This window comes from Morone saxatilis, unplaced genomic scaffold (assembly GCF_004916995.1).
Source record: "Morone saxatilis isolate NCDOM2014 unplaced genomic scaffold, NCSU_SB_2.0 Contig0, whole genome shotgun sequence".
In the NCBI taxonomy this organism is placed as follows: domain Eukaryota; kingdom Metazoa; phylum Chordata; class Actinopteri; family Moronidae; genus Morone; species Morone saxatilis.
The window spans coordinates 1,720,033-1,735,229 of NW_023339650.1; the positions used below are offsets into that span (position 1 = coordinate 1,720,033).

The window sequence follows — 15,197 nt, forward strand, 5'->3', positions numbered from 1 at the left end:
GATAAAAATGGTCCTTCTTATATTTGCTGAAGATCTTAATTTTTTTAGTGGGTTCAGGCGCCATTTTTTTTATGGAAATTAAATCAATGCCTTGTAATTTGGGACTTATCTGCCGGGCATTTCATCCAAAATTCATAGAGAGGGTTCATCAGGGAAGGCCTGTAAGCAGCGTCATGCTATTTTCTCACTGGCCCTGCTGTCATGAATTTGCTCCGGTACAAAATACACAGAGATTTTGCCAGCAGAAATTAAATCACCCCCCCTGTTTTTCACTCCAGTCCCTTCTGAAAACCACAATCAGGAGATGTCTTCAGGCTTATTTACGCATATTAGCAGGTTTTGGTCGATAATTGTTTATTCTTTGTTTTTCCACAGACGCCTGGGAAATAATGACTTTTCACTGCCTAATAGCCGGCGCTGCATCCAAGGAAAAAATGGGAAAGATTCGCGACTTTATCCATTGGGCATAACAAGCATCCTATTTTCAGCGCTCGGTGCGTGCCAAGGGAACACCGCCTTACGGCTGGACGGTTAGCGTTAGCGTTCATTCATCATTAAATCTTTGCTGATGCTTAGACTGTTCTTTGGCGGGCCTTTTTCATCAGAGAAGTTAGGGACGAGAGACGGGGGAAGTTCTTGGGCACCGCTTCCCCTCGCACCGCCACCTTCTCAGACAGGCCCCTTCCCTTATTGGGCCACCCTGCGAGCAAAAGGGGTTGGGACGTTGTTGTTTTATGCTAAAGCTATTACTCTCTGGGCTGGGCGCCTGCCCCGGGAGAGCTGGACCTGCCTCTGCCTGCTAACTGATTATTCAGCCCAGAGACGCTGCACATCCTATGTATACAAGCTGTCACATGTTTAGGCTGAATGATACGCTGATTGGCCTCTCGGCAATGGAGGAGTTTAGTTAGCTTAGCAGTTTTAAATATGCTGATTAGGATTTATATGGAAGCATTCACGCCTGTACTAATTATCTAGTATACGATGAAAATGTTGGGCTTGCTCGTTTCGGTTATGTCACGGACCTCATTAAACAGTCCTGACAATGCAGGGACCGACACCCAACTTGAGGCCGAACTGGGTTACACAGCTAGCTTTCCACAATAGATCTGAATGATGACAACACTCTCCATGTTACAGGGAGGTCAGGCACCAGAAACATCATCTGCTTCAAGAAATAGCCACAGCCTCGCAGCCAAACTGCCCGCTTTCTCTGACCTCAGTATAACATGTCCATGGGACTCGAGCACATCAATTTCACCCTGCGCGGAGTTTATTTAAACTTCATCTTCATCTGCCTACAAGTTTCCAAAAGAATTCACCTCAAAACACGTTGGATCCTGGATTCTTCTTCTCTTATTTACACAGAGCCCAGTGTTTATAAGTGGTGTGGTGTGTTCGTCGTGGTGTCGTGTGTGTGTGGTTGTGTGTCGTGGTGTGTGTGTGTGCTGTGTACGTGGGAAGGTATGCCTGTGTCCTCTTCACTCACCGGCTGCCCAGCGGAGCTCCGGAGGATGAACAGGCAGGCCTTTCTTTAGAGTGGAGGATTATCAGTGTGACAGTCTCATGACATCTTCCTTCTCTCTAACACACACACACACACACTGTCTGGTGTGTTGCTATCCTACTGTGCAACACACACACAACACGGGTCAGTAGGTCAAAGTTGGGTGGCAAAATGCCATATTTGAAGGTGCTTATCATAACATGATGTACACTGATTATGTGTGTGTATGATTATGTAATTCATCTTCAACCAATTACTTAAGTGTGTGTGTGTGTGTGTTGTGTGAGTGAGTGAGTGTGTGTAAGAGAAAGTAAGTAAATTACCAAATACAACACAATATTACCATCTAAAAAATACTTTCTTGGACAAATAAATACAACCATAACTAAACAAAAAATATATACCTTAAATTTCCAACCTGCATTGTGTTCAGGTAAACAAACTGCATTAAGCACAGCAGGGCGTTTGTGATGTTGTAAATAATGGAACCTTACACAACCACTAACCACTATCACCTATATGCCTGCACCTTTTACTCCCCACTATAAAAAGACAGAGAGAAATAGTAGTGTATCTTTACACATTAGTGCACATTAGTGAAAGGCTGGGCAGGTACAGCGGGCATGCAGTCATCCCTCTCACTTCCAGTACTTACTGTGAGTGGTACTGGCAGCGTGGGTCGGGGAGGTGCAGGAAGGTGATGTCGTAAAGCTGAGCTGTCGTAAACCAGGTGCGGAGAAGGGGAGGTGAAAGAGAGGGAGAGGAGGAGGAGGAGGGGGGAGAGGGGGTGAGAGAGGAGGTGACTCTCCGGCAGCATTTAGACACAACGAAAGGATCATGGCGGATGGCCCCAGGTGTAAGCGCAGAAAGCAGGCGAACCCGAGGAGGAACAACGGTGAGTTAAAGTGCTCCCGACGCGGAGCTTTTCTTTCGGGGAGACGGTCCGGAGGCTGTTCTGTCTGCCGGTAATTTCACCGAAAAGTTTGGCAGCCCACAAGTCCGGTTTTCAGTAACTGAAAGTGCTGGGAAGTAGCAAGTGAGCGCTGTATTACAGCCCTATGTGGTGTACCGTTATACCTGGGTCGCGTCTCTCCCTCCGCCTAGCGGTCCGCTGCACCGGAGACCGTTATACGCACCTCACCCTGTTATGAGCGGGGCAGCTTTTGTCTCCACTTTATACATGTTTATTCAGTTTAATACACTTTGACCCCCTTTACAGGGTCTGCATTCATTGATTTAGTTTCATTCGGTCGAGTTTTTCAGCCCACCACCAAACTCGGACCTGTTTCTGTGGCTACCTGATTGTTATTGCGGACCTCGACAGACCGGTTGTCTTTTACAATTCGGGTTGAAAAATAACATTAGATATAAGTGTTCTTTTGTCGAAAACGTCGTGGACATTATTTGTGTTTGTGAAACAGAGGGAACACAACTGTTTGGTTTGTTCTTTCTTTCTTTCGCTCACTCGGAGCAGGTAGCGATAGGACACTGTTGCTGCACTACACGGGCTGACAAAACCCATTTTGCCCCATATTGTCCTCCCTGGTTATGCGCCTCAAATGAGGTTTTCGTTATAGACGACACCGTTATACTGTTTTAAGACAGAAAAGAGAAGAAATGAGCGCTGTTGTTGTGTTGAAGCGCGTTTTGAGCTCTTTTCTTCATCCTCCAACTTATTACAGTGTTTCAGTTCCGCGCCGCTCGTACCGTCCCCGTTGAAAATGTTTTAACGGGTGTCTTTTGTAGTCAAGTACCGACAGAAAGCTTAACAGAAACATGGATGGGGTAACAGAGGTTCCGGAGAACGAGGAATATCTCACGCGCTGTTTGTGTGAGCAGCCCATATAAGGACAGCGGATCCTCTCCAGTCGCGCGCTGGGAATCCTGATTCTTTCACGACAGTGGACGCGAGCGAACCTTTAAACACACTCACTTTCTTTCTGTTATCGCCTGTTTAAACACAGCCTGTATACTAGTAACAAGTGGATACATAAGCTCCGTTTCGGTATGCGAGGCTCAGCGGGATTTACTGTGGTGTGAAAATATTGTTTGTATGGTTACAAAGTAGCCTACGGGGCTCTCTTCATTGAGCCTTTGTTACTCTCCTTTTTGTATAAACGGTAATTTCGCTTTTTTTAAAAGGTAAATTGGAGTTAAAGGTTAAGCTTGTGGACTTTTGCTAGTTGTTATAACGTTGGAACATCCTTTCACGCATTTACGCCGTTTGTTGTTGTGAATGCGTAGAGCGACAATTGTGCCACGGCCGTAACTATTTAGGATTATTTTATTGTGAAAGGGAGCCTTTTTTGTCGCGGGGCTGACAACATGTGTTGTGTATCAGCTGCTCGTGTGTTGGGCCACCCAGTGTAGCTGAAAGGAACTGGGGTAATGCAGGAAATTCTGCGTTATTTTTGTCGAAACAAACCAGTCTGATCAGATATGGGATGAGCGGAGAGTCGCTACTTTCTGAAAGCAGTAGTTGGTGGGAGGAGAGGCAGCGGTGTTTTCTAGTGCGGGGTAACTGCTGTCGTGTGAATTCTCTGTGGATACCCGATGAGTGGCTTCTTTTTTTTATGCTTTCCACTGTTTTTCATGGGCTGAGTTCAGCTATTCATTTGTGCGCAACGTGTGGACACACCTCAGATAACGGTCCTCCTGCTGTCAAGGTGTGGATATTCCTCTGGCCTGTGAGGGAAAGGAGAGTCTTATTTACTCTGGAGATGTCTACCTATCATACGTTGCTTCATTTCCACCCCTTTAACTTAACACGGTTTTATTAAACGTTTCTGAACAATGACACAGCCCTGTTGTCATTTAAAGTCACATCCTTAACCAAACAGATGTGTCCCCTGTTACTTAGCCTCATTTGCATTTGCTTCAAAAGAGCCATCAAGGTCTGCTTTTAAGCCCTCACTTCCTCCCACCTTCTGACAAGGCCGGTGATCTGTCATGTAAATCGACATCTCTGCTTTTTGAAGGAAGTTCGAGCGAAGGCCGGCGTTGTTGCGTGTTCTCTTGTTTTTGTCCCATTTTTACAACAAGTTGGCAGTTTAACATGTGCTGCTGTCCCCTCAGGCACCAACGCCCGCCTACCCTTTTTTATGGTGAAAAACCCCCAAAAGTTTCAACAGAATCTCTATTGAGCAGGCCCTCGAGCTGGGCCCAGCTTGTTATGGTCGGTGGCTTGGCTAGCGGGGGCAGCAGATCAAGGTGAGCTCCGTTCCCCGCTGTAAACAGAGAGGTGTTAACAGCCCGCAGGACGACAGGTGTTTGCAATCGGCGGGACACTGCAGCTTCCTTTTGTCGCGTCTCCCCAGTCAGCTCCCCTCAGGAATTGCAGCCGTTCCCTGCAACGGTAATTTAACACAGCAATTTGGGAGTAGAGGAATGCGCCCGGCGTTAACATTCCCTGCAGAAATAAACAGGGCCGTGCTCTGACAGCTCTGTGGCCGTGCTCAGGGGCTCGGGCCGGTGTTTGCAGAGACACCTTGGAACGAGTGTGCATACAGGTAGCTAGGATTTCTGTCAATATCATACGGGTCGTCTGTCTCATCCCCCTAATCCCTCTCCCTTGCTGAGGCCCACTCACACACACTTGCACCTTGATGAATCATCCATCAAATAAGGAAAATGAGGTTGTGGGCTTGGCACTTGGCAACAACTCCTGTAATGTTGAAGAGCATGTTTATTGGCCTGGTAAAACTATACTTATACTATACTTAGTGCCCTGGACTCGCTCACCCTGTCTACAAACTATCCAACACAAGCACACGCTGTACGTTTGCAGGAGAACAATCAAAAAAACAGTATAGGGTGAGAGGAGCAATGGCGGAGGCTTGGGAGGAGGTGGGGATTGGCTCTGTGGCTCCACATGCCACTTCAGTGTTTTTAAAGACATCTGTTTACATTTAAAAGGTCCACCCCTGTTGTGTGAAGAGTTTAGCAGAGGAGGAAATTTTTCATTTATCTCGCTGCTTTTCACCAACTTCCTCAGCAGCTTCATTTGAAAGTGCCAAGTGAGAAGAAAATCCCCCCGCCTCCGCTCTCCCTCTCTCTGTCTCTGCCCTCTCACTCCTCCCTTCAGAGACCGTCTTTTATGCTGGGGGTGGGGGGGTTAAGACACAGTAGCCAGGGGTGCTGTTGATTGCCCCCTGACCTAGGCACCCATGCGTGCGTAGAGTATGACTTCACTTTCCCCCCCTGTGCCATTGTGAGGCTTCCAGCATGTCCAATTGTGTTTGTGTTTAAGTCTGTTCAATGAAAGGGGAAGAGAGGAGGAGGAGGAGGAGGTTGGGGGGTGTTGGAGCTGAAGCTTTTTCTCCTTCACTCCGTCCATTCCTCTCTGACCGCTTTAACTGTAGGGCTCCACGTTCCCTGTGGAGCCCAAAGGGGGGATGGAGAGAGTTGGTGGGAAGTGGCTGAGGTGACTAAAGACTTTTACAACAGGTGACAACTGAGGGACTGGCGCTGGCAGATGGAAAGCATGACACATGTGACAGCTATCTCCCAGGCCTGTGTGGGTGTTAGGGTCACAACTAGATGAATGTAAGCAAAAACAACCCCAAAATATGTCAGATCTGATACAGGTACAGCTCCAAACCTTTTACTTGGTAGTGTTTGTTAACTCTCTGGAAAAAGTTTTCTTTCTGGCTAAGCCTCGTCCCTCAACACGTCCGTCAGGGTGGGAAAAGGCCTGTCCTCGCCTGACCATTGAGCGGAATTAAAATGATGTGATGTACGACCACACTCCCACCTCTGTTAAGGCAGCTTAATGATTAGCTGCTCCCATGGAGGCTGAGAGCATTAGCCTATAAAAAGGTGCTCTCCCTTCGTAAAGAAGGAGTTTTAAACCCAGAGTCAGTTTCAGTAACCCCCTTAACTGTGCTTGGATGTGCTTTATTGGGGTTTGTGTGGCTGAATGCTTAAATGAACCATTGTGTGTTCAGGCTTTAGTGAGAAAGCCTAAGGAGAAAGAGCCTAGTTACCTTTGCAGTTTGCCTGCTCTACCTCATACACTTTCAGTGGCAGAAGAAAAGGCCCATTCAGCGGGCCCGGCATGGGGAGGGAGAGCCCTTTTCACACTCGGCTTGTGGGAAACTTCTCCTCCATACTGTGCATGCCATTTGCATATGACCCATTCTTTTCCCAAAGGTCCCCGTGAGGGAGGAATCCGTGGAACGTTCACAGAATTCATCAAATCCCTCTCTCACGCAGCCCTCGGGCCCTCAAGGGCCTGCTTTGCAGCTCTCTGTTTGACATTTTTGTCTCGGAAATGTAGCTTACGTCTGCGTCACGCTTTGCTCGCCTTAACTTCACCGCCGACGCATCCCCGTGGCATTTCTGTCCCGTGTATTTTAAAGTGGCAATGCGCGATACCCAGTGTGCTGTTTTTAATGTCAGGGTGAAGGCTTAATTTGGCACAGCAGGCAGGAGTTTCCCCAGATCCCCAGCATGGGCCGTAAAGAGGGCCCACCTGCATGAGGGGCCAACGTGATGGAGGCCATGCACCTCACAGGCTAACTGATCACACAAAGTATATGGACAGGGGGTAATACAAGGATGAGGGGGGGGGGAGCTGGTTGCGACGCGTCAGCTCAGTGAACTGAACAAAAACACGACCGTTGAAAGATCATTGAGGTACTGTAGTGACCACACCCGCTGCCTTGATGCCACACAACATGTAGAACAGTGTCCACACTGCCATGCTTGTTATCGTTGAGTCACTCGCGTTGGTCTGCAACAGCTGTGACAGCCCTGACCCTAAACACTGATACTGACACAGAGAGTGGTGCAAGCTAGTATTTGTTTCAGTGCAGGGATTTTGTTTCAGCCTCCCCTGCCCTCTTCTCCTCTCTGACTCCACTGAGTCACAGGTGTGTTTGCAAAATGACTTGAACCTCACCAACTCTCTTCTTCATTTCATTTCTGTTCTTTCACCTTAACTGTCCCTTGTTCCCTCTTGGTCCCTCCCTCCTCCTCAGCCCCTCCCCACAAGTGTGGGGCTGAGAGATAATATTCTCCAGTAGTGTGTATACTTGAGGGAGAGATTACCTCTAAATTGCCATCCTGGTGGAGGTAAATATTGTGTACGGTGTGCCCGGCGCTGCCTGTTGATGTGTGTTTTTAATCATGTATTTTGTGGCTGCTCTTCAGGTCCATAGCTAGTCCCCTTGGGTCTGTCTGCAGACCCCTCCTTGTCCCCCCATCATCACCGCCACCACCTTCTTTCCCTTCCCGCCCATCTATCCCCTCCCTCCCTCCCTCCCTCCCCTCCTTGTGGTCCTCAGTGGAGCGGTTAATGAAAAAGACTGGACTGACACAATAGGCAGAAGGCGGGCCCGGTAAGGGGGCTCTTACGCCAGCTTGTGTTTGTGGCAAAAACTCATCAGGGCAAACCTCTGCTGTAGCTTCACTTCAGACCACCTGACTGGCAGTTTGTGTGTCTTTTGTCTGTCTTATCGTATTTGTCGTTTTGACATAGATGTTGGATGTCTCGTCCCTTTTAAATGTGCTTGACCTTATTATAGTCCCACAGTGTCTCTGTCTACAGGGATGAAATTAGATGACATCAGATGAGGAATAATCCCCTGCCATGTATTGTGCTTTGAACACAGCCTAGTGGCTGGCTTTCTGCCAGCCCGTTATGATGACCATATTGATTTTCCTCTCCGTAGCACACAGTACTGATAATGACCCTCCTGAGGGGGTATGCATTCATATTCACATACTGATTCCAGTTGCACAGCCTGGCTGTGATGTGACTAACAAATCCAGTGCCCCTCTGTCCCCCAAGCTGGTGCATGGAGCTAGCTAGGCTGGGCTAGCCCTGTGACAGCTCCAGCAACAACAAAAAAACCTTAGTCACCCTGTTTGTTAGTCAGAAAGAAGGCCGGCTGCAATGTTGAATGTCAACATGGATAAACATCCACACAGGATTAATGAGAGGAGAATAGCCAGCCTGAAAACAGAAGGGAGGGCAGACTAGAGGGGGGGGGGGGTGGAGCATCCACATCGCCCCATTTAACTCATGAGGGTTTTGTTGAGCTCCCCATGACCCCGCTAGTGTGACCTGACCGAAGGAGGCAGCCAAGCCCAGACACACTCAACTGTTATGCGAAAGGAGCTACAGTATGTGTTTGTTAAAGGCTCAGTTATACTCTGTGTCTCTAGTGCACTTCAAAACAAAGACAGAAGTTTCATCAGAATCAAAATCAGAATTGGGTTTATTGCTAAGTTAGTTTTTACACATAATTTGCCTTGGTGCACTGGTACATAAACAATCACAAACTGTATTTATTAACAGTGTTAGTGGTCATACAGTCTCATTGTGTTTCTCCTTGAAAAGACTGAGAAACACCTTTATATGTTTGTTCCCTTGTTCCATCACTCCATATATTTTCTACTCCTTCCTCTGTGTCACTGTTCTTTCTACTATTGCCTAAATACATAGTGAGTGTTACATTTAACCTGTGGGACTTTGTACAGCAGGGTTAGGGTTGGGACTGTGTTCTCTCCTGTGGACCTGTAAATATAGGCTGTCCACCCCACGAGCACCTGTCATACGTGCTCAACGGCCTTCTAGAGCAAAGTACACAGTGCATTTCTTTTACACTGGCTGTCTCGGACTCTGGGAACCGGAGTTAAGCCGGTGACCTTTGACCTGTCTCTGCCCACCTGTCCTGGCTGAGCTCACCGCTGCCAGTGTTCAGGTGTTTACAGTCAAAACATACAGGGGCCTCCCCGAGCATGTTCAATAAATACGTGTGTGTGTGTGTGTGTGTGTAGCAGGTAGTGAAGGCAAGGGGAGTAGATAGCTCTCAGATCTCCATAGGCAGGCGCTCGTACATCTGTCTTCTTACTCATGCTGACAGGGCCCTCCCCTCTCTTGTTACACTGGCGCCGGCGCTTTTGCCTGCAAGTCAATGAAGCATGGCCTCTAATTGATCACGTTTGGAGTTGTGCGACACTATTAATTAGTGCTTGCTCATCGCCTGTTTGTTTGTTTTGTCCCGCTGTTCCCGACATAACACTCTTCATTAGTCGTATGATCTGTTAGCTGCATGCCAGTGCACTTACAACATCACCAAAGCATCAGGTACTTCTTCCACCTTCCTTCTAATTCTCTTTTTCTTACAAAGCGTCTCACTCTTCGCTGTATTCCGTCCTCTTTGCTGTCTCTTTCTCCCGCTCCTCTCTCTGGCAGCTGCCTTGGCTCTGATTCTCCAGCAGCAGCAGGTGCTGTAGGCATGCAGCAACTCAGCTTATACAGCACTCATAAATAACACCTGACAAAAGTATGAGAGAGCCGGAGCTACAGCCAGAGTGAGGGAGAGATTGAAAGTTTCCTCTGGCAGGAGAACAGGGTGTGGCTCACGGTCAAACGCTGGCCTTCTCAAGAAGGACATGTTCAGAATAGAGAGCGAGAATGTGAGCGCAGGCAGCAGAGAGAAGGGGAGGAATGTCAGCTTTTATAACTACGAATGCGTGAGTGCGTTGCCCGTTCTTCTGAAGTTTGCGCCTCTCCTCGATGCAAACTTTTCAATAAAGCCCTTTCATGCAAATGTCTAGTAAATGGATCTTTTTAAACACAAGGCCGGCACTAAGTGACTGGTTAAGGAGGAACTTGAATTTGAAGGAAGGGAGCGTTATCTTTTCTGTAATTAGGATGTAAGAGCTCAGAACAATGTTAATTGTGCTCTAAAAGCAAATGAAGAGGTCAGGAAAGAAATTATATGCACACTTTTATAATCATCATCAGTAATGAACCAGCACTCTGAATAAATGAACCCATAAATCAGCCCTGATCAAGGGCTATTAATGAACACGGCTCCAAATCAAATCCAGGCTGTCTCTTTGTCATTTTACGCTCTTTAAGTCCACCAACGCCAGACACACATCCTGTCTCATCAGAAGCTATCGATCAGCCTGTAGGGCCGAAGGTTACTTTGTCATTTTCTCTTGCCTCACCGTGAACAAAACCAGGAAGTGTGTGAGAGATTACGGCCCAGGATGCAACCTGAAAGCCCTTTATCTCTGTGAAAACAAGAGGCTTCCTGCGGCCCTGCTCCCATCCAGGCCACCTCCCCCTCCTTCACCTCCCCGGCCCCCAGCACCTGTGGCAGCCTATTTAAGGCTCCTCATCGGGGGCTGCGGAGACCACAAACCGGGGCAGAAAACATGAAAGCCTGGGAAAAGAATTGGCGCTATTGCTAAGCTGCAGACCCGACTGTTTCACACCACACAGAGGGCAAAGAAAAACAGCGTCTCTTTTCAGACGCATTAAAAAAGATTTGGCTCTGTAAATTGATGGGTTAGCCCGGAACGAAAGGTCAGGGGGTTTTTTTCTGTAGAGCACCTTGCTGTCCTGTTGAGACTTGGAAACGGGGCTGAAGAACACTACGCCTGTGTCAGCCCAATGACTCCCAGTGCTTCCAGTCACATCTGACATGCCCATAAAGAGCAAAGAGTGCCTGGACACGGTATGACACATAGGCCTAAAGACAAAACAGTCTGCCTGTCATGTCAGTGTCAGTCTTTTGAGGAAGGTGAATTAGGCACATTTGCCTCTTGTGTTCAGCTTTAGTGAAACCCGTCTGTATTTCAACATATGATTCCTCCTCTCATCATGGCATTTTTGATGAGTAAGCACATCAAATCCGGTCCCTAAATGTTGCGCTGTGAACCCAAAACCTCAGCCACAGAAAAACACTCCCTTCTTGCTCCTTTGAGTTGCTGCCACAGCTGGCAAGTGTGGTTTGTCTTGACAGTAGCCTGCGTTGAATTTCAATGACCCCCCCGTCCTCCCCCTGCTCTTATTATGCCATCGCTGCTAACTGGCTCCTATTCACTGCAGTGTCCTGACTTCCCAGAGGGGCCTAGATAAACAAGGGCTATTCAGTCAGTGAAAAGCCCACCCCCTGCCAGCCTCGGCCTCTCCTTGTTTCAGTGCCAGGCTGCAGCGCGTCTCGCTCGCCACCGACGCCAGCAGCAACGGGCACCGTGCCATGGATTCTTCTCCGCCACACAGCACACTTTTAGAGGGATTAAACGTAGACTTCACCGTGATGACTGATAAATGGCTGCCGCTAATGCGACGTCTGAATGACGAGGAGGGCTGCGAGGAAGGGTAGCCTGTGGTTCTGTGGTACCGTGTGCTGCGTGTGAAAGAGGGAGCAGTTATCTGTAGGTGTGGTGTGATGTTGCAGGCCGAGCTGACTTCCTGTTGTTATAGTCCATCAGGGAGATCGGGGGTGGGGGATGCTCCCATGAGACTACCCCGTGAGAGTCACATGGTCTGGCTGCATTTAAAGGCCATGATTTTTGTGTGTGTGTGTGTGTGGCTCAGTGTTAAGCGTGGTTTGTGAGTGCATTCCTGACCTCCACCTGAATCCTGACCCGAATGTGAACTGTCTCCGCGGTTCTTCCTCTCTGTTTTTTTGTTTCATTTTCTGCCCTTCCCTCCATCCTTCCTGCTAATCAACAGATCTCAGAGGAAAACCACACGTCTCCCTAGGGTGCCTATCTCTCCTGAGCAGATGTTTAAAAGCTGTTTGTTTGTTTACCCAGTGGAAGCCACTTTGACTGATGCCTACCATGACACGGTGCCTGCACACTCACGCTACATACCCCTGCGTTAGAGCGCAATAAGAGAGTATCACATGAATAGGCCTGTGTAAGTGTGTGAGAGAGCTGGAGTGGAAATGATTACAGACGTCATTGTAAAGGCTGGCCACTGTAGTCCATTGGTAAGCAAGAGGAACAGCGTCCCTTAGGCTGTAATGGCCCTCCCGTCCGGCCCACCCCCATCACTCCCTGACTCGCCAGCTAATTTAAAGCAGTGCCCTTCTAATCGAATGGCTGTCTGATAAATCTATTGAATCAGGACAGATGTCCGGCGGGGTGTGGCAGTGACACAGCGTCTAGACGGGCTGAGGGAGGTAAGCGGACGACTCCAACGTGATTCAGATCCAAAGGAATCTCGCCCCCGTGTTCTCTGCCGGTCGTGTCTGCTGACGCGGCGCGCCATTTTAACCAAATGTGTTCCACCTGAGTGTGTGAGGGTGGACTCCCCAGGAGGACGGAGAGAGTGTCTGTGTCAGGCTGATGTGGATTATTGTGGAGGCCCATTCTACTGTATGCCCTCAGAAATGACATTAGAGTTGATTGAAGCGTGCATTATAGTAACAAGGTAGCAGGCTTATATTCGGGTCAGGCTTTATCTAGCCCTCTTCTATGAGGGGGCAGAGGCCTAGGGCTGAATTCTGCCTAATAATTGTATTGCCCCGTGACAGATAACACTGATGTAAAGCTGTTTATTGTTGATGAGGAGTCCATTGAACCTAGGCATGCTCTTTCCCTTGTCCTTGGGGAGCTTATCCCTCAGGCAGGGCTGGCTGTGTTTTTATTAAAACCCAGGTTCAAATGGAGCAGGTCCTCTGATCGACAAGCAGATTACCCAACTAATAAAACATACATCACGATATATAGAGAGGCCCCCTCTGAGACTCTGGCTATTAATATACAAATATGGAGGATTACTGTCTGCTTGTCTCCATGGCCGTGGAGAGGGGATTAGGGTCCTGGTCCTGACAGATTGGATTTAATGTGTGTGTCAGACTAAACGATTGGTGTACTACAAAGCCCTTATGTATGTGGAGACTGATCTCTGCTCTCGGGCCCAGACGTCATAACATCCTGTTGTGTTTGCGGATCAGTTGCATTGCATTTGTGAGTCAGTTCTGACCCGTTGAGAGACACTTTGTATTATTTCATCCTGGATTTTAATGTGCCATAGCTGGTCATCTGCAATTCGAAATCCCTGTGCTTCACAGCCTGCACTAACCTTATTTTCACTATTATATAACACTTGTTTGCTTGACCAAACATGTAGGTATGCAAGAACAAATTTGATGACCTCTTTTTAGCATTTGTGTACTTTCCTGGTATTTAGTTTGTTGTGTTGACTCAACAAAATAGACCACTTATTCTGCATTTTGTAATAATATGTGTATTATAATAGAAAATATACTTGTCCATTGTTCATTTAGGATCTTTTGGTAACAACTGAGTGTAATGTTCATAGGTATGTTTTCATAAAATAAGACTCATTGTGTTTTTGTGACCTTAGAATGAGACGTTTTTATCTACAGAGGGAGTGGCTCGCCTTCCATGGAGGCCGCCATGTTGAACTGCAATAGTAGCCCTGAAGTGAGACAAACTAAAAAGTAACAACTGCAAGTAACCGTGTAAGCCTGGCTACCTACCACACGTGTCCACGAATGTGTGTGTGTCCACAGCCTCGCAGAGAGTCGTGACCCTGAGCTATACCTGTTCTGCAGCACAACATGCACCACGATGATGCCCAGCCTTCATAAGAAGCATCAAACTTGTCTCTCACAATTTGCCCGTACCTGTACATAGCTTTCTGTTGAGGATACCATCATCTCTCAGTGTGAAGTTGTTTATGGATGTCTCAGTGACACTGGAGTCTGAAACAGATCAATTTGGACCCAAACAAAACCACACACAGAAACAGAAACACACACACACACACACAGCACAGGCTAGCAAAACAGAAAATCATACTACGCCCTTAACTTACAATCAACAATTTCATAGTCTGCAGCATGCGTGACACTTGGAAATTAGCCCCAGTCTGGCATACATATTGTTCACTCTAGCAACTAATGTGACTGCATTTCAGCCTGACGCACTATTGAATTGACAAATTACTAGATAATGCACAAAAGTATGGCTTCAAAAGCACAGGCTTTGATTAAAACAGCAATCACTTTTATACAGAATAGTAATTTGTTTCTTCTATCAGAATATGTAAGCCCTTTCCCAGTTACGACAGGGGCTGTGTGCTGGGAAGCTCTGGAGTCATCCTCACATGCTGCAGAAATAGGAACAAAAACTCCAGGGATTTGTTTGAAGTCCCAACTTCCTGTCTCTGGGTCCCCGCTCCATGTCCCTCAGCATTAAACTGTAGCCTTAAGGGAATCCTGATACAGACAAACTTAGATGTTTAAGGGAGGAAGGATTAATGCACAGACATTAAAGACTGAAATTCTCAGTGGCATACACGGAATTACATTCACTGCGGCTGTAATCACTGAAAAGTGAAAACATGTGTAGTGTCTTATCCCACAGATGTCCTAGAGGATAGCATTGAGTGTGTGTCCTTTACCTGTTTTAACATGCGGCCCACACAGAAACACACACCCACCCTGTTTATCCCCAAGGGCGCCCAGCTAAAGGAGAGAGAGCCCCTTAATCATGTCCCTGTCCCACATCCTCGTTATCAGCCACGATTAATGAGCTCTCCATTAATGAATAAAAAAAAACAGGAGGTGCCAACCCCTCCTGTAGGAAGGAGAGGCGAGGGGGGAGGGTGTGTGTGTGTGTGTGTGTGTGTGTGAGTGAGGGGATCTGATAGTAAACGCTCCCCAGGTGCAATGACATCACCCTCCAAGGTAGATATGATAGCTGTCACAGCTTGCTTTTCTTAGGGATGACAGGGCGTGTGTGTTTGTTTAAATGTGTCCGCGCGTGTGTGTGTACACGTGGCCTCACACTCAATAGTGTGTTTTGATTGATCAGACCCAACCTCTTGGGTCCAATCCGTTTTGCCTTTTGTATATCTGTCTTCCTCTTTTGTCTTTGGGGGCTGCATGGCGTCAGGAGGGCG

The 15,197-nt window shown here is 47.6% G+C and overlaps 1 protein-coding gene across 1 annotated transcript in view; it reads left to right on the forward strand.

Moving 5' to 3' along the window:
- The first annotated feature begins 2,250 nt into the window (after positions 1–2,250).
- Positions 2,251–15,197, forward strand: part of zeb1b (zinc finger E-box binding homeobox 1b) — a 47,794-nt gene continuing 34,847 nt past the window's right edge. The window contains 1 exon segment of the mRNA XM_035680229.1: positions 2,251–2,402. Coding sequence (XP_035536122.1) covers positions 2,345–2,402 — 58 coding nt within the window. The 5' untranslated portion in view covers positions 2,251–2,344.